This window comes from Nannobrachium achirus (genome assembly GCF_963921795.1).
Source record: "Nannobrachium achirus genome assembly, chromosome: 19".
Lineage (NCBI taxonomy): Eukaryota > Metazoa > Chordata > Actinopteri > Myctophiformes > Myctophidae > Nannobrachium > Nannobrachium achirus.
In genome coordinates this window covers 46571340-46593986 of record NC_137826.1, presented here as the reverse complement: position 1 = coordinate 46593986, position 22647 = coordinate 46571340, and the positions used below count along the sequence as shown (strand labels likewise).

The 22647-nt window shown below is 43.8% G+C and overlaps 2 protein-coding genes across 5 annotated transcripts in view; both read left to right on the top strand.

The window, feature by feature from the left end:
- Positions 1 to 281, top strand: part of LOC308305095 (diamine acetyltransferase 1-like) — a 4311-nt gene extending 4030 nt beyond the window's left edge. Inside the window, exon 6 of the mRNA XM_080749757.1 lies at positions 1 to 281. This exon is cut by the window's left edge and continues 586 nt beyond it. The gene's annotated coding sequence lies outside the window, so the exon portion shown is untranslated.
- Positions 282 to 3876: 3595 nt separating this feature from the next.
- On the top strand, positions 3877 to 22280 carry LOC308305091 (zinc finger Y-chromosomal protein 1). 4 transcript variants are annotated; one of them, XM_080749750.1, is made up of 8 exons: positions 3877 to 4204; positions 8054 to 8150; positions 9799 to 10155; positions 12841 to 12990; positions 13367 to 13495; positions 15308 to 15442; positions 16391 to 16534; positions 18296 to 22280. In XM_080749750.1, exons 2-8 carry the CDS (start codon positions 8084 to 8086, stop codon positions 19642 to 19644), a joined length of 2331 nt encoding a protein of 776 aa, XP_080605876.1. In that variant the 5' UTR covers positions 3877 to 4204; positions 8054 to 8083; the 3' UTR covers positions 19645 to 22280. The 4 variants fall into 4 exon arrangements, with proteins under 4 accessions (XP_080605876.1, XP_080605879.1, XP_080605878.1 ...); XM_080749753.1 differs by lacking the exon at positions 8054 to 8150; XM_080749752.1 differs by lacking the exon at positions 15308 to 15442 and having other exon boundaries at positions 16397 to 16534.
- Positions 22281 to 22647: the final 367 nt, after the last annotated feature.

Genomic DNA, 22647 nt, shown 5'->3' with positions numbered 1-22647 from the left:
GTTTTGACTGGCTTTGGCAAAAGGAGAAGTTGAGAACGCAGTTTAAAGTCTGTGAGATGGACTTGTCCTTGGTCAACCAACCCCCAAGTGTACTTGGTCAGGATATTTACTTGTGTTGATATTTAAGTGAGTTGTGTTTGTTTACTGGATTACAATTAAACGGGATGCTCATGGTTAAGTACAAAGGTGTTGTTCGATAAACTATTTGAGTGATGGGGCGAATTCCCTCAATAAAATGAGTTGCTTTATATCAAGTCATTGGCTATTTAAACACCACAAGATAAGGCCCAGTCATAACAGAGTGTTTCTGGGAATCAGATTCAGTTCCTAGTGAGGAAATGAAAGAGATTTGAAGTGGTACTTTGTAAGTTATTTTTTAACAAATAAAATATAATTTTGTCCAATCTGTATAGAATATGTTAATACAATATAAATTATACAATTGGGGTGGTTGCATTTTGTCTCTAAACACAGGATCTGACACAGATTTGGGGTTAGGGTTAGGTCAGACTGAGGCAGGATTAAATGTATCCCCTGAGCAAGCAGGCAGGCTCGATGGTAAAGACTTGCACAGGAAACCGGGTTCAAATGTGTATAGTAATAGAATACAGGATAAGTTCTTCTCATTTTAATTGAACATTATTTTTAAAATGTCTAATCTACAAGGTCACAATGTATTGCACTGTGAAGCATTGTGGGCTGGTATATTGGCTAACCTTGTAGGCTTGGTGAAAATGTTGTTAAATAAGTATAGGCCTACAGTTTTTTTTAAAGGAGGATCAAATAATGTAGTGTTGTTAATAATAATAATAATAAGTTGATAAGTTGTTTTGGTTGGTTGCTTAAGGATCATTAAGTCATAACATGTGTTTTATTATAGAGTACAAGTACTGAATTAACCATGGAGGTAATAAAATGTTAATTACTCTGTAAAATCCAAAGTTAGCCTATGTTCAGAGGATGGAGAAATTAAAAAAAGCCTCCACCCACCATCAAAACATTGCAACCTTAAGATTGATCATAGCAAGACATTCTGTCAATGATTTGGGGAGGGGAAGATGACAGGCCTTGTCATGGAATTTAGAGCTTACCATGAGAAATGTCACAGCTTGTCTCCGTGTGTGTACACATTTTTACGCTCTATGGGTTTGCTGCTCTGACATCATACTCTGATGTCACTGTGATGACACATCCGGCACAACTTGTCCACGTATCAGTGTATCTCTGAAGGTGCACGCCTGACACTGTGGTTCCCTTAACACATCACTGTGACAAAACAGGTGATATCACAGGTGACATCACCTATGTAAAAGTCCATATATGGGTATTCCCCAGAATCCCTTTTATGCCCATGTATGAAGATCCCTGATGTCATTGATATACACCACTGGCCAAGACATGGCCCATATCTGTGTGGCTGGTTCAGATAGGGTTCTCCATGTATGGGCATAAAAGGGATTGTATGTTGTGATGTCATGGGAACCACTCTAACAGAATCCCTTTTATGCCCATACATGGAGATCCCTGATGTCATCAATATTAAGCCCATATCTAACTTCATATGGGAATGCCCATATCTGTTTGGCTGGTTCAGACAGTGATCTCTATGTATGGGCATAAAAGGGATGTACCATACAGTACATGGATCTCCATATATGGGTACCATGCAGGGGTTTCCATTTACGGGTAACTGGTCGGCTGTACATCACTGGCCAGATGGCCAAGAATTGGTTGCATGTCGCCCTGAGGCGTCTTACTATAGTAAACTTACTTTGTCATACCATGGATGCTGATTCTACCAGATGCATCATTTGGATTATTATGTGAACCAGATGTTATAAACATTGCATTACAATTAATAAACCACCAAAATGAGAATACTATAAATCATTGGAAGTGTTATTAAAATTATTCATCCATGAGGGGAAATTAGATCAAAATTGAAAAATAAACATCAATACAAATAAACAACAACAACTGGGTCTATAAAGAAAAGGAAAAGAATATGTATACAGTATATAAGAATCTACAATATGTAAAGACAGACCAAGCACTACTAAGAGTTCTGAGGCTGATTTCAACATCCAAAAACAAAAGTAATGCACATCCTCTGTAAAACTGTATGCAAAAACCCTCCCCTTTCCTTGATTTCAACTTATACTTCCTTATGCTCTTCGCCCCCCTATGGCATGAAGCATCGATAATGTTCCTCCAGCTGTCACGGTCTTTGGCAGCCAGTTGTGCCTGTTGTTCCTGTGCCTTGATTTCAATATCCCCGGACCCCCATCCTAATCAGCCTGATCAAGCCAACCACAGGAGGAGTTGTATAGTCTTACATTGCAGCAGACAGGAAAGATCCTCCTATAGCTATTGATTGATTGATTGATTGATTGATTGATTGAGTGAGTGAGTGAGTGAGTGAGTGAGTGAGTGAGGAAAATACATGACATAGGAAAATACATGACAGTACAGTTCAGATAAAAGGTCTACTAATAAGATTTCAACTCAAGAAAGCGCTATGGCTTGTTAAATGGGGTCCTTCGTCTTGACTCCTTTGTACTCAATCGCTCCTTATCGCATTGTTGGTGTCTGCTGCTAAAAGGAGCTTCTCTGCCCTGTGGTTCATGTACATACATCTGCTATTTTCACAATATTTATCTGTGGCACTGAAACGAGTCAAACTGCCTCAACTCCTACAATTCCGAGTGATCAGGGTGGGTTCAGATTTGATTATTTTGGGGGGTGGCGGCCTGAAAACTAAAGGTTGAGAACCACTGCTGTAGGGGGTTTGGCAAATGGCAAATGTTAGGCTCTATGCCAGGGGTGTCCAAACATTTTTCAAAGGGGGCCACAATAGAAAAAATTAAAAACACCCAAGGGCCGACCACATCTCCTGACATAATGTACCTTTGATCGGGCCATAACAAAGTCACATACAGTACATATAATTAAAACAATTTCAATGGTCTTTTGTCAGGTGCTCTGTACAAAACACAAATAACTAAGAAACATACAATAAAATAGCCTTAGACCCCTTCAGAATGAGACAACAGGGATAATCCTTACAATTTAGGGGTAGGGTCGCACTTTGGACACCCCTGCTCTATGCAGTTATATAGCTATTCTATTCATTTGTAACTACGTTTTTAATGTTATGTGTACTAGTCTTGGTTTAACTATACTTATACATAGTAATAGACACTGCATAATAAGAAATCATGTGTTTGTGGTTATGGTAAATGTATGTCTCATTGAGTTATAACTGGTAAGAGACATACGTATATCAAATAATTTGGTATATAAAAGATACATAACACTGTTGTTGTTTTTGTGTGCCATTATAAATGTTAGGCTCTCTGAAGTTAAGTTAATGTATTCATTTAGGCTATCTCATTACATTACATTTGTAGGCCAAAGTACAATAGGCCTACTAGTGTGATTTAACAATTTTAATGTTTGTAACATGATTGTATCCCATTCAATTAGCAGTCTAATTTTCTCTAGGACATAAAACATCTCAGGCATGCAATTTGTATGTCCAGGCTAGGCCTACCTACACATACGTAATTACAAAACTTATATATCAAAATGTTTAAAACAGCAACAACAACAACAAAACAACCACCAGACTTGGGCCTCCATAAATAATAAGAAAGGAGTGTGTGGTTGTGTGTGGGTTATAATAATCATCATGGCCTATGTCTGGTTGTAGTAGCAGCAGTAGTAAGTCTACCACCACCACCACCATCAACCACCACCATTTATTTTGGACTTTGCAGGAGAATCCTTCCGCATGTCCCCTTGGCTGTGCGGGCCAGACCAGTGACGTTGTGCTTGTGCGCTGACGGCGGGGCCTCGGAAAGGCAGAATGGGAGCGGGGGGCTGCGGTGCACGCATGCAGCGGGGAGAATAACCTTGTTCCTCTGGCTGCTACACCACCGCCTAGCCCTGCCTGCTGCCTCAAGTCAAGTTGCCTGGAGGACACTCCACCAACACCACTACTACACCACCACACACTGGTGGTGGCGCTTCGGCCCCTCCTTCCTCCCTTCCCCGCCCAAATAACACACGCAACTCCCGGTCGAATCCCAGCCCGAGACTGGGGGGAAGCACACGGCCCTGGCGGTGGCGACGGAGGAAACGACTTCTTGAAAGAAGAAAGAAAAGAGAAGGCCCGGCCGTCCCCGCAGCGTTATAAAATCTGGTATGCGGGTTGGTTTTGTTTGTTATTTTTTTTTTTTGCACGTTTTCACGCGTTAAATGTGCGTTGCATATCTTTGTATTGCACGTTATTGCATGCGAATAAAACGTGTTGTTGTGTAGTGTGTGTGTGTGTGTGTGTGTGTGTGTGTGTGATGTGCGGAGGCCGTGAAAAGGGAAAAGAGGGCCTTTTCTCTTGAGGCCAACAACAGGCCTTTCACACAGAGGGCCGTGGTTAGCTCATAGCTAGCCACTCTTTACACAAAACCGTCATTATGCATGCTTAAACCTTGTCGTTTTGGGCTGAGAGCGGTCGTTTTGTGGAGCAGTTTCGCGTAGCCGCACCAGCGCGGTGTACGCGTTAATTAAACCTCGCCATTTGTGATGATAATTAACGTTTGTTAGAGATGTCGAGGCTAACAAAATGGCGCAGGGCTGCTGCGTTAATGGAAACCAATAGTGGGGAAGGCGTTCCTCTCTGCTGAGCCATGATACAGACATGTAGCAGGAGCTCTGTGTGTGTGTGTGTGTGTGTGTGTGTGTGTGTGTGTGTGTGTTGGGAGGGGGAACTGGAGCTGCTATACCTTGTAACTGTAACGGCTAAATTGTAGCCTATCTGTTATTACGACCACCTATTATGTCCAGGTTGGCTCGTATATAAGGTGCAATTAATTGTTTTCACAGTATGTGCGTTTTGAGCACAACACATGAGTCTGGTCTCTCCAGTGTCCCCCCCCCCCCAGATCAGTAAAATGACAGCCAGGGGCGTTTAGCCAATTGAACACTAGCATGCGTTCTCCAACATAATTACGTTGGGGGGTGGAAAAATAGCAGATCTACAAGTTCACTGCAGATTGGCTGTTTTCTGAGAAGAGATTTGGTGTAGAGGGAAACCCCCTGGGCTGTGGGGAGGTTAACGGTATTCCCCATCAGTTTAAAGCAGGGTGTTAACTGTTAACCTTTTAATAACAATGACCACAATGTCAGATAGCCATTGTTTTAGATAGCACATGCTGTTTATGTATGGTAATAAATCAAGGTGTGTGTGTGTGTGTGTGTGTGTGTGTGTGTGTGTGTGTGTGTGTGTGTGTGTGTGTGTGTGTGTGTGTGTGTGTGTGTGTGTGTGTGTGCAATGCATGTACATCAGATTTCGTCTTGAGCATCTTTCAAAGGCATTCTCTCCTCCCTGACAGTCAGTCAGTCTCACTGTGGCATTTCCCACCTGCAGGTGGGGGATGGTATATGCAGTGGAAATTAAATGGCATCCCCCCCTCCTTCCCGGCTTGCATGCATATCTAGTGTTTACGTCTGGTCACTATGTTACCGTGGTCTGCATTTACATGATGCTTGCATTGCACTCCTGAGATTTGGTAGAGGAGGCAACCGAGGCATCATTTGACTGGTTGTTCCCTAAAATAATCTGCACTTGATGGTTAAAATGTAGAGATGCATCATTTAATTAATAGCAGCACTGATTATTTCATTTGCTATTACATGACTATTATAGCACTCTCGTGCCACAGACTTGCCAAGACCTTAGCTCTAGCAGTGTGGTTCGTTATGTGATTTGACATGATGGACGTGGTGTATGCGGGAGGCTCTCTTCATTCCGACATGTCGCCACTCCGAAATTGACTTCTTATTGTCGGAGTGGCGACACTCCCATGGGGGTTAGGTTTAGGGTTAGGGTTAGAGATAGGGTTAGTGTCGGAATGGAGACATGTCGGAAAGGAGACATGTCGGAGTGGAGAGATGCACCCGGTGTATGCATTACGCAAAAATAACACACTCCTCGTGTTTCTGTTCGTATAGTGCTTGAGAAGAAGTCCATGAACACACTTCTGGCTGTTGGTGTGTTGGACATACCTTTCTGAAAGCATGGCATGCATATACAGTGGATTCAAGCATCTTTATTGTTTGATTATTTTCAACAATACATGGATTAGAAGTTATTGTTTTTGTATCATTTTCCATGAACACTAGAGCCAGGAGGACTCTTGCAGTAGCCAGACAATTAGATGGATATCTAACATCTCTGACAGGATATAACTTCACCCACCAAATGCATGCACGTCGTGTCTCGTGCATTGTCCTTGGTGAGTGTCATGGGTACAAAGACATAATGACAGTTTGTGCTGTGCTTGAAAAAACATTGCACACTTGATATACACAACCAAAGCCATGATTCTGGCTTCATTCGTTGTAAGACTGGACCGTAGACAGTAAAATGTCACACTGAATTATACTAATTTGGTTGTCAGTAGCTTGCTAGTAGCTAGCTACATGTGTTCGGTATAGGGATGGGACGATATGAAAATTTCATATCACGATTATTGTGTCAAAAGAAATCGCGATTTACGATATTATCACGATAATCAAAATCCATTATCCTGGGGGCAGAACATTTGCCAACAAATAGCAGATCTACAAGCTCACAAGGCGTCACAACGTGACGCGTTATGAGATTGTAGATCGGCTATTTTTTGGAAAAGACATCTGATAGAGAGTAGAAAAAAGACTGTATCAAGTACGTATATAAAGTACCTTTTACCAATCGTAGAGGTTTTAAATGGTACCGGATATGCAGCTCGGCAAATAAAGGGTGAATTGATCCCAGTGCATGACGGATTATGATATCACGATAAATTACATCTCCACGATACGATTATCGTGAGTGTTTTTATCACGATAAACGATAATATCACGTATCGTCCCATCCCTAGTTCGGTATGGTTGCAACTTTTGTCGAGATGCGCCCACTACCCAGCATCCTTTGTACCACCAGGAAGTTGAACTGGATAAAATGACATGCATGCAATGAATGATCTTGTGCACACAGTCTGCATACAGTAACGCTGTGCCGTTGTATTGATGATGGCGAGTGAAAAGAATGCACCAGTGGTTGTCGTGCTGCCTGCCTTGCATGATTGTGGAAAAAACTATAATAATAAATGATTGTAATGTAGTTTAATAGTGATATGCATTTTAAAGGCCTTTTTAATAATGGAAACGGAGTTTGTGGCGGTGTTGCATGGAGATCTGCTTTTTTTTTGTTAAAGCTTTCAAACATGTTTGGGGTAATTTTATTAATGTCTACTCAGGCTTTTGTGAGCACCTCCCCCAGACAGTTAAGTTGCTTGATTCTGCATTTCTACTTTTGATACATTTTAGGCAAAGCCAATAATTTGATGACCAGCAGTGGTTCCCTATGGAGACACAAAGGGGCCTTTTCCACCGGCAAAGAACCGGTTCTGGTTCTTCCTCCCGCCTATGGGATGAACCAGAGGTGTGCTTTTCCACCGAGAACCGGAGTTGGTTCCGAACCGTAAAAGTTGGTTCGGAACTGGAACCACAAAACCCTTGGTTCCTCTGGTTCAATCATGGTTCGATCTGGTGGAAACGCAAGCCGGTTCATAAGAACGAACCAAGGTTCCCAAGAAAGTTGAACCGGCACTGGTTCTGTAACCGGTTCTTTGCCGGTGGAAAAGGCCCCACAGAGCCTGCTTTGTTCCCTATGGAGACTCAAAGCGCCTCCTCAAATTATTGGATTAGGAATGTGACAAAAAAATTAAATTAAAAAATCCATGTATTCAAGTCTCCAAACTCTCCATGGGAGGAGTAATTGATAGAAAAAAAATAATTTTCCGCGTGAACTATCCCTTTTAAAAACTGGGGTGTCTGGGGTGCTCACAAAACCCTGAGTAGATGTTTAAATGACCACACACATGGTTTGAAAGTGAAATATCCCTTTAGGTAGGCTTAAAGTATCCCGTTATGTTGCCCTGTGGTTGAGCATGATGGCAGGGCTACAGGCAGAGACCTGTCACCTGACCCCTCATTGTTCTGCTTTCAGCTCTCCATTGACAAATGCAGTGTGAGGACAATGGATGAGGATGACACCAGGCTCAACATCCATTCTCAAGAGCCTAAAATAATATTACACGGATCTGGTAAATAATCATTAATTAATACGTTATTACTCTACTAGTGTTCAGTAGTACAGCTCTGTGTGTGTGTGGTGTGTTTGAATTGAGTCAGCCCCTCAGTCCGGTTTTGGGAAGTGCTTCAATAAAAAAAAAAGTATTTTGGAGGTATCTTCATCTGAGCCTCGCAAAACAAACTCCCAAGTATTGTTTCTTTTTTCTCAGAGTAGCCAATTAGGCCCTTCAGCAGTGTACGAAACAGGATTTATTAACACAGACAGTGTCCACACATTCTGCCGTCTCCCTTTGGATTGTTGCTTACCCTTGCAATCATACCCTCAAATGCAGCAGTTTCTGTCTTAAGAATTGTTTCTAATTAATCCAGTAAAACAACATGGGTGACTTGCTCTGTCTCTGTCTCTCTCTCTCTCGCACGCACGCACGCACTCACATTCACACACATTCCTCCCAGCATCCAAACAAGGTTTGTAGGTATAGCTCGATCACGTCCTGCCTAATTATTAAACAAAGAGCAATGCAATTGCCTTCAAGATTTAACCACTTGTTAAACCACTTTAACCACCCTATTTTATACCTTTCAAAGATTTTAAAATAGCCAGTCTTTAAGCTCATAATGGGTTTAGATGTGATGCATTATGAGCTCGTCGATTGGCCGTTTGTGAAATTGGCCTTTTTTGTCAATTCCTGCCTATAATGACGGGGGGGGGGCATTAATTAGCTTTAATGGGCAACATTTCTTTCTCACTCAATAGTAAACAAACCAACAGTGTATACAGGGTATCTGCACATTTCTAAAGTTACAATTTAATGACCATTAAGGTCTTGTCAAATATGTAACAAAGAGGCAAACATTGTGAAAATATCAATCTACAAGAGGCATTGTGAGCTTATAGATCGCCTATTTTCACAACATTTTATCTGTGGAACAGAGTCAAACTAAATGTAATGCTTACAATTCCAATTCCTTGTCAGAGTTGGGTTCCCCAGTTTAAATATGATTATCTTGGGGGGTTGTGACCTGAAATGTTTGGGAACCCAGGCATTGACACTAAGGCTTGCCCACCTGCCCCCGGCAGGTTAGGGTTATGCTGGTAAATAAAACCTTCGGGCAGGTGAAGTTGGCTTTCAGGTTGCCCGACCGGGCAAGTGCTCATTTGAGAGGGGAGGCAACCGTGAACACGAGATATCTGTCTAAACACCTGAATGTGGCCAGAGCACTCTGTCTTCTGGTCTGTGTAATGTAAAATAAGAGCACCGTTTACTTATAATTTGTTGTTTTTACTGTTGCAACACGTAATAATATAAAATAAGTGTGAAACCCTATACATAATCAATCATAGCTATGCAGGTATTTGGTATTTGGATTTGGTGGTATGACATTTTATTGCACAGCCCAGAAAGTAAAGAAATAAGTGTTAAATTGAGAGGTAATTAAAATCTTACCTACTATCATCTTATAATAGACTATTTACTTTTCGGGCAAGTGGGCATGACCCTTGGGCAAGGAGAACATGACATGTACTTGCCCGACAGGCAAGTGCCTCTGAGGCCATTGTGTCAACCCCTGGAACCCTTGATCCCCGTGAACATCATAATAAACCGTTTTAACTGTATGCGGGCGTTAGGTTTTAAGCGTGTCATTCTCTCTTTCCAGATGAGGGTGGCGCTGGCGGACAGGAGTTTGTCGTGGAGCTACAAGAGACAGTGCTGGTGTCGGAGGGCGAGGGCGAGGGAGGCATGGCGGTGCACAGGTTTGAGGCCCCGGACGAGCTGGTGATCCAGGACGCCGTGGAGGACGTGGTGTCGGAGTACGTGCACTGCGAGGTGGAGGAGGAGGAGGAGGAGGGGGACGAGGAGGACGTGGCCGTGGAGACCTGCGTGATGACCCTGGAGGGAGACGAGGAGGGCGTGGCCATGGGGGACATACCCGAGGAGGACGGGCTGGAGGAGGAGGAGGCGCAGGAGGAGGAGGACCAGGACGACGGCTGTGGAGACTACCTGATGATATCATGTGAGTGTGGACTGGTGGGCTTTTGTTCATTTGGTAATGTTTCTTTTAAGATATTTTTGGGGTCTTTTTGGCCTTTTTAATTCAGGAAGAAAAAAACAACCAAGTTACAAAAGACAAATGAAGAGGCATCTAGAAACCCAAAGATTGTAAAGGTACAAGCTGCAGACGGGTATATGGCAATAACACAGTAGTACACACATTTATAGTGCATTCAAACACATGCAGGAACATGGTGCACACACTTTCACAGTTATGATTAGGAGTTTAACAACAGTTGTTGTCAAAATGAACATTGAGCGTGACATCTGATGTATATTCTTTGAGTGTGACTGAAACTATAAAGAGTTTCACTTCCTTATTTCTCTGAATACGGCTACGCTGGTTGACATGTCTTAGTTGTCAAAGATGATGCAATATAAAATTGCAAGTGTGGTTGCCGTGACGCGAGTCACATTTGCAAATATCTCTCAAGTATCTTCAGTCCTTGTCCCTATTCGAGCGGTGCTAACCATTCAGTCCCTTATGCCCCTATATGGAGATCCCTGATATCATTAATATTAAGCCCATATCTTGGAATGCCCAAATATGGACATACTGAGTCAGTCTCATGTGGTCATCTCCATAGTCTAGGTACGCACAGACGCTTTACAGAAACAGAATAAAAACAACGTTTATTAGGGGAAAGAAACTAGTTAAAAGGTTATACAAAGTGGGATCATGATTAGGTAGGGAATGCGAGTCTGAAAAGGTGGGTTTTATACGTGGTGAGGGTGGGGTCAGCTTTGATGTAAGCTGGGAGTGAGTTCCCTAGGGAGGCCACCGAGTAGGCCCTGCTGTCACCCCAGGTTGGTTTCTTTGTCTTGAGAATGTCCAGGAGGTTGGCTTTACCCGACCTGAGAGAGTGGGAGGAGTTCAGAGAGGTAGCAAGGAGCCTGGTTGGTGAGGGCCTTGTAGTTGGTGATCAGTATCTTGAAATCTAGGTGTAGGTATGATGACTACAATGGTAGCCACGTAAACATAAAAGTCAAGATAAACGTGTGTCATGACGGGGATGGCTGATTTATCCTGTATGCTTCGTTTGAATTGCACACCAGGTGTGTAGTCAAGTCATGCCTACATCTGAGCCCAATTGTTTTGACTCAGGCCAGGTGTCTGACTGCTTAAATCAGCCATCACACACCCTGCAGACTATAGGGCTGACCCTGAATGTCCCGAGGTCTGAACGTTGGTTTGTTACATTGACGTTTGGATTTCAACAAAAATATAATTACGTTAAGTCGCGAGCCAGGCTACTCACTAGCCATCCGGTTCGGAGAGGATAGAGAGATGTCTCTGTGTCACTGTGCGTGCGTCTATTTGTGTTTGCAAAGGTCCAGATACAGTAGTGAGCTGCTGGGCTCTAGACTAGATCTGAGCACAGAGCAGTGAATACAAACAGGAGTTTCCACCGGTACTGTGGGAAGCCCGGTTCCGCTTGTAGATCAGCTATTTTCGGCAAATAGATTTGGTATAGAGAGGTCCACCAGGGATCTATCATTGGTCCGGTTCTTTTCACCCTATAAGTATAGAAGGTTTAAGTTGATATGATGACTTATGTCTGCATAGACAAACGGGATTCATTAGCAGAACCCTCAACTTGTCAATTAAATAACGTTGGTGTCATGGAGCAAAAAAAAAAACGATTTAGGCATTCATTAGCAGAGACTTAATTCAGAGTAAGCAAGATAAACACAAGGTCTATTGGATCATCAAATGCATAGACAGTGTAGTGCCTCAGTAATCTAGGATCATACAAGAACCTATCCTCAGTTTAAATATTATTATATCAAAACATATTATCAAAAAATAAATATGTACATTGAAACTATACAAACTACAGGTTTACAATTATGATCTAAAACGGGGGTCAGCAAGTAAGGCCGCCAAAACATGGTATAACATAATCAATGACTAATTTAAGAACTGTATTTTGTGACAGGAAGACCTTTTAGCCAATAATGTATGATGAAGCTGAAGTGAGGCACCCAAAACGAAACGCTGTTGTATGTTCTGAATACAATACTATAAACATATTATACTAACTATATTGTTATAAAAGCTAATAAATCGAGGTTTGTGTCATTGGTATAACTGCACACTAACTTTGTGTGTGATCAAATGTTACAGGTGCTTAATACGAATCTAATCATGTTGAATCCTTGAAATGTTCCACTTCATCGTTTAGTTCATTAAAAGGTGAAAAAGAATGTTTTGAGATAGACAGTCATACTCCCTCTTTCCCAACTGAAGAACAAGAGCTCTTTCATAGAACAGGAGCTCTTTCATTGTTCAAGGTCTCTTCCTACAGAGGGAGAAACAGGGTATTGTTAAGACACGTGAAAGAAAGTTTTTGTTTTTTAACACAAGAGAAGAACAAGATAACTTTTTTCCCCACCTTCCAACCGACTGATCTCCTGACTTCATTCGACTGCCAGTCTGTAGTAATCCGTAGTATCTGTTTGGTGGAGAGCAACCTTTTTAGAATTGAAAAAGAACTACGCGTTCATTCTACCTGGTTTCATCGATGTATGTGTGTGAGTATTAATGAAATCAAATCCACCTGTGACAAAGTATTAGATATTATTTGATGCTTTATTAAATATACTGTATGTTTTATATGCTCTCCTCCCCCCGTTACCACACCAGTGGATGAGGCAGGTAAAATGGTCTCAGATGATGGGACGGAGGTGACCGTGGAAGGGACAGTTGAGGACCAGGAGGTTGAAAAGGACGAGGACGGTCAGGAGGTGATAAAGGTGTACATCTTCAAGGCTGACTCTGGAGAGGACGACATGGGTGAGTTTACGTAATGGTCCACATGTCCAATGTACACAAACTTTGTTTGGGAGTCCCTGGCAAAAATATTATTAGACGTTTGAGAAATAGCCCGAAATAGCCAAAATATTTCCTAATATAAAAATAAAAAATAAATCTAAGCAATTATGAATGTAGCTTATCAGAAAATAAAATGTAAAGATATTCAAAAATATATTATTGCCAACGGAAATGACAAGCAGATGATAGCTTCCGTTCTCGCCTTCAGGATGTGTAGTTCCAGACTCTATATTGCATTTGGAGATTGTGAAACAGTTGTCCGGCTACGCGGGACTAACTTAACATTTGAAATTGATGAAAAATGTATGTTTCGTTTCCTCTTTTTGTCATTTTGCAGGAGAGTCGGTTGACATCAGTGACGGCGACACGGAGAGCGTGGCGCTCACAGAGTCTTCGGGTCAAACACTGAGGGAGAAGATGGTCTACATGTCTGTAGGAGACTCTCATCCCAACCAGGGAAACCATGGTGTGTGTTAACTGTCAACTCACATCCATAGAGCACAGCAGGCTCTATGCATGGCACTGACATGTCACCACTTATTACACCAGGGATGATCCATAATAATAATACTTACAATTTATTTTGTGCCTTTCTAAGTCACTTTACAGAAACGGTTACGAATACAGAAAACTGTAGAAAAAAAGGAGGATTATGAAGGGAATGCTTGAAAAGGTGGATTTTGAGTGTGGTTTAAAACGTAGGGGGCAGCTTTATGTGAGCTGGGAGTGATTTCCATAGGGAGGGAATGCCCTGCTGTTACCCCAGGTTTGTTTCTTTGTATTGCGGATGTCCAAGAGGTTGGCATTACAAGAGTTCATAAAACACATCTGCAGGTTTAGTGCATTAACATGGAAAGTGAGAAAATAAAGAAATTGTGCTATATATCCCCGTGGGGCGGAAACCTCATGTCCAAAACTGTTCAAAAAAGCAAAGTTGCAGATCTACAAGCTTAAAAGGCACCACTTAGGGCCTCGATGCAAGATTTGTGACTGTAGTATGATTGAAGTAGGGCGTTCATTTGACGAGAAAAACACAAGTTTGAATATGGCCGACAGCAACGTTATAAATCAGTAACAACTAAAATGACATACTTTCCCCGTTTTTTAACACATGGGCTGCTCAGGTTTATAACATTTCTAGCTGTTGCTGCTGCCGCCGTCACGCTTTATTTTGAAGAGCCTCGGAAGCTTCGTGCGTGTGCACGTGGGTGTCCACTGACGATTGAGGAAGATAATCCCTTTGTTTACAAAAGCTCGCGAAACTAAAATCCAAACGGGAGCCGACCATCGCGTTATAGTGTCGCCGTGAAAACAATCAGATCTCTGCTTCCCTGGCGTTCTTTTCACCTGAGATGAAGCCCTTTTTATGTTTCAGAGTAGAATGGAAAACAATGCAACCAGCGCGTGCCTTTTTTTCCTCTCTCCCTCTCTCTCTCTCTGCTACGGGGTGACGTATGGACTCGGTCATTCAGAGGGCAGGCATTCTGCACGTACAGTTAACCCTTCGTTGTCTCGTTCAGGGACGAGAACTCCTTTTGGCATGGTGACACTAGTGGCCTTAACTCGTTACTGAACGAGTTTGGCTCCTTGGGAGTTAAAGGTATAACTCTAAGGCGGCGTCCAGACGAAAACAAATTTCGGTGATTCCGCAGTAGTTCTTTAACGTTTAGACCTTTCGTCCACACGGAGACGGCGTCTTGGGTGACCGCTCCCAGAGTGAATCGATCTGAATACGGTGCCGCGGCGTCTGTGTACAGCCGAATACGCATAATTCCTGGAGCTATGACGTTGCAGCACAACCTCTCCCTAAGCCGCATGCGCCTCCCCTCCCTCCCCTCCCAACAACAACATCACACATGTTGCTTTTGTACTGCTGAGTGCCATAGGGCTGTTAAAGCAAACTGTACACAGCACCTCTGTCAGCAACAAGTGGACATGATAAAAAGAAAGGCAAAAGAATAACATCGCTCTCTTCTTCTGTCTTTTTGTTTTTTTTGTGGCAGCTTTACAGTGCCACTTACAGGCTGGGCATATATACTACAGCATTTTTAGTGGTTTTGTTGCATTCTCAGTGGATTCATGTAGACACTTGCATTTCTTGAGACGATTCCGTCTGTACAGTGAACGTTTTGTAAACGACTCAGTGTATCGTCTTTGTGTATATGCCCCGGGGCCTAAATGGGAGAAAGAATTTGCATCTCCTTTGTGTGTGTGTGTGTGTGTGTGTGTGTGTGTGTGTGTGTGTACGCGTGTGTGTGCCTGTTGTGCTCGGCTGCAGGTGGGTCCAAGGTGACTGATGAGGTTTATATGGAGGTGGTGGTAGGAGGGGAGGAGCCAGTAACTCATGAGCGCTCGTACGATAGCGTTTCTCTAAGCAAGGACTTCATGCCGGTGGCCTGGGCAGCAGCTTATGGTCAGTAAAACCGCATCCTGTTCATTAGATTCATTGGTCAGGAGAACAAATTAAAACGAAACGTTTACCTACCTCTGAAATCGGAAGAAAAAATATGTTCACACTGTCCTCCCTTTAAAAAAGAAAATGGCCACCGCCTTTTTTGCATGATGACCAAAAGGCCGGCCGCCCTGTTGGTGCGCTTTTATGGGGCAGAGCGGAGCTCTTTCCAAAGTTGGGCTTTTTGAGAAATGCGCGTATGACGTGGGCCACTTTTCATCAGCAGTCCAGTTGCGATTAAATTGTGTTTCGAGATTGCTGGCTCAACACTCTGCACCAGGTCTTCAAATTGACCCTTATTTTGCCTTGGAAGTAAACGTTAAAAGCTCCATAGAGACAACAGAGTAGCGCTGTCTGCTGTAGAAGACGTCATGCACCCTTGACCCTACCTACCACCAGCACTCTCCCGCTTCGCCTCAGCCCGTCTCTCGCTGCATTTTTTGGGAAACTCCCAGCAGCTTGGCGTTGCACTGGGGGCATTTACCTTTCTCTGCCTGCCGAAAGCTAAAGTATTTTCAACTCGGGCGCCTGGAAGAGCTTTAAGGCGAGGGCCTTGTGTTATTTCCTTCATAACAGGCGGGCAGTGTGAACAACACGCCCGATATTACAGTTAAGGTTAATTCAGATGAAATTGCATTCTTGCGGTCTCCCTCCTTCCTTGTCCATCCACTCATATCCATAAGTATTTAAAAAAAACTGATGAAAAATGGGTCATGTTGCAATTCAAGCTCCATCTATTTCCAAACAGACTTACATACATTTCTGTATGTCATGCAGTCACCCGTGAGTTATGCATGTTAATGCAGTGTGTAACGAGAGGTTGAGTTGCTCTAATGTGGAATTAGAAATGCAGAGGTGTGTGTTTGTGTGTGTGTGTTTTGTCGTTGACACTGTACTCGTCTCTGGCAGGTGCAGAGGACAGCGAGAGCTGTGAGAACAGGAACGGCGCGGCCAGCGCTCTGCTGCACATCGACGAGTCGGACGGGGTGGACGAGCTGAACCGACAGCGAAGCAAGAACAGACGGCGGTCGGAACCGCGACAGGTCCAAACTGGTGAGTTTGTTGTCAGCAGGCACCTCGGTGCCAGACGTAAAGCTAGATTTATACTCGGGTCTGGTCAAGCTCAGTTTCCTTGTGGTTATTGTGTCCGTAGTCTCGCGAGGCCAGACTGTTGCCTCCGCGATTTGGGCAAATGCTCCCGGCATACAGTCTGGCAAACGGAAATAGAAACGATGAGTGCGAGATAAAGCGGATGTGACGCAACCGCTCCCTTGGTGCAGTAGCAATAACATGTCCTACTGGAAGCGTTACGTCTCTTTCAATATTTCTGGGGGTGTTATTTCGTCTTTCTCTGGCGTTGTTGGTGTTACCTCCATGATGTTTCAAACGTTTTCTTAAACTATACACCCATAACAAGAATAGGCCGCTCGAATGACTTTGTCTGAGCTATTGTGTTTCTGTTATGTTTCCAATGGGACTACAGTTCAGTGCAGCACTGGCTACTTCCGATACTTGCCGTTCCAGACTCTATATAGCATTCGGAGATTGTGGAATAGTTGTCTGGCTACGCGAGACTATTGTGTCCGCCCTGAGACTGGGAGGTTTGGGTTCGATCCCCGGCCGGGTTATACCAAAGACTCTGCAAACGGGACCTAATGCTGGGAAAATCTCGGTAGTTCGAGGTCCCATTAGTCTGAGTAAGTTTAGGGTTTAGGGTGGGTTAGGGTTGGCATTCATCAGGTTAGCATTCACCAGCGTCGGCAGGTTAGCATCACCAGCCTCGGACTAATGGGATGTCAGACTAATGACACATCGAAACAACACTATGCGCCCTGAATGTCTAACTGCTTGGTACTCGACATCAATGGTTGTTATGGTTACACTCCGACATGTCTCCTTTCCGACATGTCTCCATTCCGACACTAACCCTATCTCTAACCCCTATGGAAGTGTCGCCACTCCGACAATGAGAAGTCAATTTCGGAGTGGCGACATGTCGGAATGGAGAGCGACACCCGGTTGGATTGGGGGTCAGTAAGTCCCTGTGACATACTAGTGTCATGTCCGAGGGGTGTACTTGTAAGAAGTAAGAAAGTAAGAAAGTTTGTGGGTGAACCTAAAAAGGATCCAAGGCACTCCTTTCAGTTAAGTTAAAAATCATTTTGTTTATCTATGGCAGGGGTCTTCAACAGGAGGTACTGCAGGGGGTCCGCGAAATTATTGGTAAAAAAAAGGAAAAAAAAATCAAAAAAATGTTTTTTTTTTTTTTTTTTTTTCACATTTATGTTAAAAAATAAATCATGATTCTATCCATTTTGAATAGCTTGAATACATGATTACTATATGCAATTGACAGATTGTTGATATTATTGACATTGGTTCTCATCAGTTAATAAGTTGTATGTTTAGAAATGGTAGTGGTACGGCCCACCCTGCTCGCTGTAACTTGTACATGTTTAAAATAAAAAATATGTCGTAGCCCCGACCCCCCCCACCCTACGAGGTGGTAGGGGGTCCCTGCTCCATCTCCCCATCAGTTTGGGGGTCCCCGGCCTGAAAACGTTGAAGACCCCTGATCTATGGCTTAGTTGCGAGGCAAAGAAAAAAAGAAGGAAACGCAGGTGACACCTGCGCTTCCCCGACTGACTTTCTTACTCTGACACAAAAAGAAGGAACTTAAAAACTTGGTTGACCTATAATGGAACCCTCTCAGTGCACCAGTTGTACCACTGCAAAGTTTGAGTGCATCGTGTTGTTTACAGCCACCGTTTCATCTCCCTCCCGTTTCCCTTTTGCTTTCCTTTCCCTCTCCAGCCATCATCATCGGGCCGTACGGCCAGCCCCTGACCGTGTACCCCTGCATGCTCTGTGGCAAAAAGTTCAAGTCGAGAGGCTTCCTGAAGCGGCACACCAAGAACCACCACCAGGACGTGCTGACCAGGAAGAAGTACCAGTGCACGGACTGTGACTTCACCACCAACAAGAAGGCCAGCCTGCACAACCACATGGAGGTGCACACGCTCAGCAGCAAGGCGCCCTTCGAGTGCGAGATGTGCGGCAAGGAGTTCCACCAGCAGGCGGCGCTGTTCTCCCACCGGCTGCAGCACCACCACCGGGAGCCCAAGAACCAGCAGCAGGAGCCCTCGTCGCCGCCGCCGGCCAACAAGATGCACAAGTGCAAATTCTGTGACTATGAGACGGCCGAGCAGGGGCTGCTCAACCGCCACCTGCTGGCCGTGCACAGCAAGAGCTTCCCGCACATCTGCGTGGAGTGCGGCAAGGGCTTCCGCCACCCGTCCGAGCTCAAGAAGCACATGCGCACGCACACGGGCGAGAAGCCCTACTCCTGCCTGTACTGCGACTACAAGTCGGCCGACTCCTCCAACCTCAAGACCCACATCAAGACCAAGCACAGCCGGGAGATGCCCTACAAGTGCGAGCGCTGCTTCCAGACCTTCGCCGAGGAGGAGGAGCTGCTGCAGCACTCGCTGACGCACGAGGAGAACAAGGCCCACCACTGTGCCCACTGCGACCACAAGAGCTCCAACTCCAGCGACCTGAAGCGCCACATCATCTCCGTGCACACCAAGGACTACCCGCACAAGTGCGCCGTGTGTGGCAAGGGCTTCCACCGGCCGTCGGAGCTGAAGAAGCACTCGCTGTCGCACCGCACCAAGAAGCTGCACCAGTGCCGACACTGCAACTTCAAGATCGCGGACCCCTTCGTGCTCAGCCGCCACATCCTGTCGGTCCACACCAAGGAGCAGCAGCAGCAGGCCTCGTCGGAAAAGAGCGAGGCCAAGAGGACAGTAGAGGCGGCGCCGGTCGCGCCGCCGCAGACCCCCAAGAAGGCCCCGGTGAGCGGCGGGGGAGGAGCCGGCAGCTCCACCCCGCCGGCCCGGGTCAGCGCGGCCAGCTTGGCCAGCAGCGTGACGGTGGTCATAGGGAAGGGGCAGAAGGAAAGGAGGATCTACCAGTGCCAGTACTGTGACTACAGCACCGGAGACGCGTCGGGTTTCAAGCGGCACGTCATCTCCATCCACACGAAAGACTATCCGCACCGCTGCGAGATCTGCTCCAAGGGCTTCCGCCGGCCGTCGGAGAAGAACCAGCATATCATACGCCACCACAAGGACGCGGACGTGGACGTGGTGCAGGAGTGACTCTTGACTCTGGGGCCAAAAAAGAAATACTGTGCCACCACCAACCATCATGAACACTGCAGTGAAAGACAACACCCGTCGGTTCACTGCAACCTCCTCGTTGCTTTCAATTCACATTTCACAAAAACTACAACAGCAAAAACGGTGCCGTATGCACGAAACAATGCATATGACACTTAGGGAGCCTGTTCTAATTCTTTTTCGCTCTTTTTAACAACCCTCTCGGCACCAACCTTTTCATTCGGATATGTATAAACATGTACATAACGTCCGTCAGAATACCGTAGGCAACAGAAGCCCATCATCGAGTGGCACTTTTAACTGCATGTCCCCGGGCTGGTAACACAGTGTGCATGGCAGATCGTGCAGATGTCTCCGATCTCTTTGTAGATACACCATTTTACCACTTTGTTTTTAAAGCAAGTCGATTCCACAATCACAGCGATCCTAATTATTAATTTTATATCCTTGCAATGGAAAAAGAATAATAATAATTGCATACAGTAATTCTCTTTGAAATTGATTTCAGGTCCTCTCCACAACACAGCAGCAGTTGGGTTGTGAGGAACTTGCTTCCAGTAGCACTTCACTGTTAGAAGAATGCATTAATCAGTTATGTTATGATGATGTATATGGAGTGAGGATGAGAGATGATTTAAATCTATCCACAGTGCTTCCCTGGTTCTGTGACAAAACATTCACCATTTTTCTTTGTTGACCGAAAATGTTCAAAATGCTGCGTGTACAGCAACCTGGAGAGAAAGAAACAATCAACTTATTACCTGCCGATAGTTAAGATATTAAGAGAAAAAAACTACTGGCTCTGTCCTGATAATGCCATGAAGGATTACATATACTGTATCTACAAAGCCAGTGAGGCCTGATTTTAGACTTTGTCGCATGACTGTGTTGCACACAGGAGAGGATTTCAACAAGATTTCTACAAGCTCACAAAGCATCACATTGGCGACGCTTTGAGCTTGTAGATCTGCTAGTGTCGGTGGTTCTCAACCTGTGGGCTGGGATCCTCAGGGGTGTCCCCAAATAATTTTAGGGTGTCACCAGATGATTCGTTTTCTCACTCAACAGTAAACAAACCAACATACAGTATTAAGTGTATACTGGGTAAAAAAAATACTGAAATTAATTTCTCATTGCATCAAAAGTAATGAACAAACTCTACTATAAAGCAATGGTCAAACATTGGCCAAATTGCCAAACATGACCTAAGAAAGGGGCACAATTTGTGAGCGTGTAGATCAGCTAGTTTTCGCTATATTTATCGGTGGATCAGAGTCCAACTAAACGTAATGCCTCAACTCCTACAATTCCTGCCAACTGCCAAGCGGGTCCTCAGTTCACTTTATGGTTATTTTTGGGCTGTCGCGGCCTGAGAAGGTTGAGAACCAAAGTGCTATTTATGGTGCTTGACACCGCCCTACGACAGACCATAAATTAAGCATTATACTCTTTTTACCTTGGGGTCTTAATGCACGACTTAACAACTCAATGATTTTTTACGTTGCAGACTAGTGAACGCCTGTGACCACGGAGTCATTATTCATGTGCACCAATTATACATGAGAACGCAGTTTTAGTTTGGTCAAATAAAAAAAAACATAGGTTGGTGTAGGGGTGGGTGATATGGAAAAATACAATATCACCATATTTTCCCAAGCTGTATCACGATACACGATTTTTTCACGATTCTTTTTCACGTTGGTTTTGTTGGTTATTTTTCAAGTTACTTGACAAAAACTAGACTCTCTGGGTTCCTTTTGGGAGGTCTAAATTGAACTTTACAAGTATGTAACTCACAGTGTCCAAATGAAACCGATTGGACCCTTACGGTTCCATTTGGTTTAATTTGTATACTGTCAAGTTAAGTGGAGACCTTGACATTTTATAGTTTGAGAACTACTGATTTAGACCAAAATGCATTGAATTCTGCAATGAATCTCTGTATTAACGATTAAACAGGATTTTTTACAAGGCTCCCTCAATTGTATCACGATATATACGATATCTCTGAAAAGGCATATCTTGTATCGTCTCCACAATAATTATCACCATATCGCCTACCCCTAGGTTGGTGTCCCAGTCTATATCTGTTCTACCATCATATGGACATTGCAGTGGTGGTCATTCACCTCCGTCGTTCCGGTAGGCAATAATCTGGATCATAACATACAGTATAACTCGTGTTCCTCAACTTGTCAGACATCACAACATTCTGCATAACCTTTGACCACTGAAGATGTTTTTTCCGCTAAACCCAAAACGTCCGACTTTCTCCATAGACTGCATCTCGAGTACCGACTGGACTCTTATTCCCCTCTGTCACACAGACCTCCTTTAGCCGGCGAAAAGGCAGATTTAAGTCTCATTAAATGCAACTTCAGAGGGCTGGTGTTGGTGGTAAAAATTTGTACTACAGCTTTTTACATTTATTTCACCTGTGATTTATTTGTTTTTGTTTTTTTGTCTTTATATTTATTTTACCATTTACAACTTGTTGTATAGTTAAGTGTAACTAGCCTTCTATGGGACGTAAATTATTGTTTTGTACACAAATCTGTAAAAAGTGTGTAGATGTAAACACTTGATAAACCACGGAAGAAATCAGAATTGTGTTGTTATGGATGTACTTCAATGTATTTGTTAAGAAAAAGGTAATAAAAACAAAAGTATTTTACCTGCATGTGAGACACTCGTTATTGGATGATGTGTTCATGATGTCATTGATGGCCATCTAATCCATTATATCAGTGGTTTCACAACCTTTTTCATGTGAAAGTCCATTATTTATTCGGCATTTGATGAGATTTGACCTCTGACACCCAAAACCTAGAATATTTTGTTATTGTTGGATAGGACTTTGTCCACAATCCATGCTTTATTGATATTGGTACTATAGATGAGATAACAGGCACACGATCAAAATAACAATTCTTCTGCATTCTGTAATTGTGTGGACTTCTTAAGTAATGCAGATGTTTAACA

What these genes read in the sequence shown, in the direction of transcription:
- LOC308305091 (XM_080749750.1), top strand. Translation starts at nt 8,084, where the DNA reads ATGGATGAGGATGACACCAGGCTCAACATCCATTCTCAAGAGCCTAAA. An exon ending in GGCCTGGGCAGCAGCTTATG is followed by an intron (nt 15,443 to 16,390) that starts GTCAGTAAAACC and finishes CGTCTCTGGCAG; the next exon opens with GTGCAGAGGACAGCGAGAGC. An exon ending in ACCGCGACAGGTCCAAACTG is followed by an intron (nt 16,535 to 18,295) that starts GTGAGTTTGTTG and finishes TTCCCTCTCCAG; the next exon opens with CCATCATCATCGGGCCGTAC.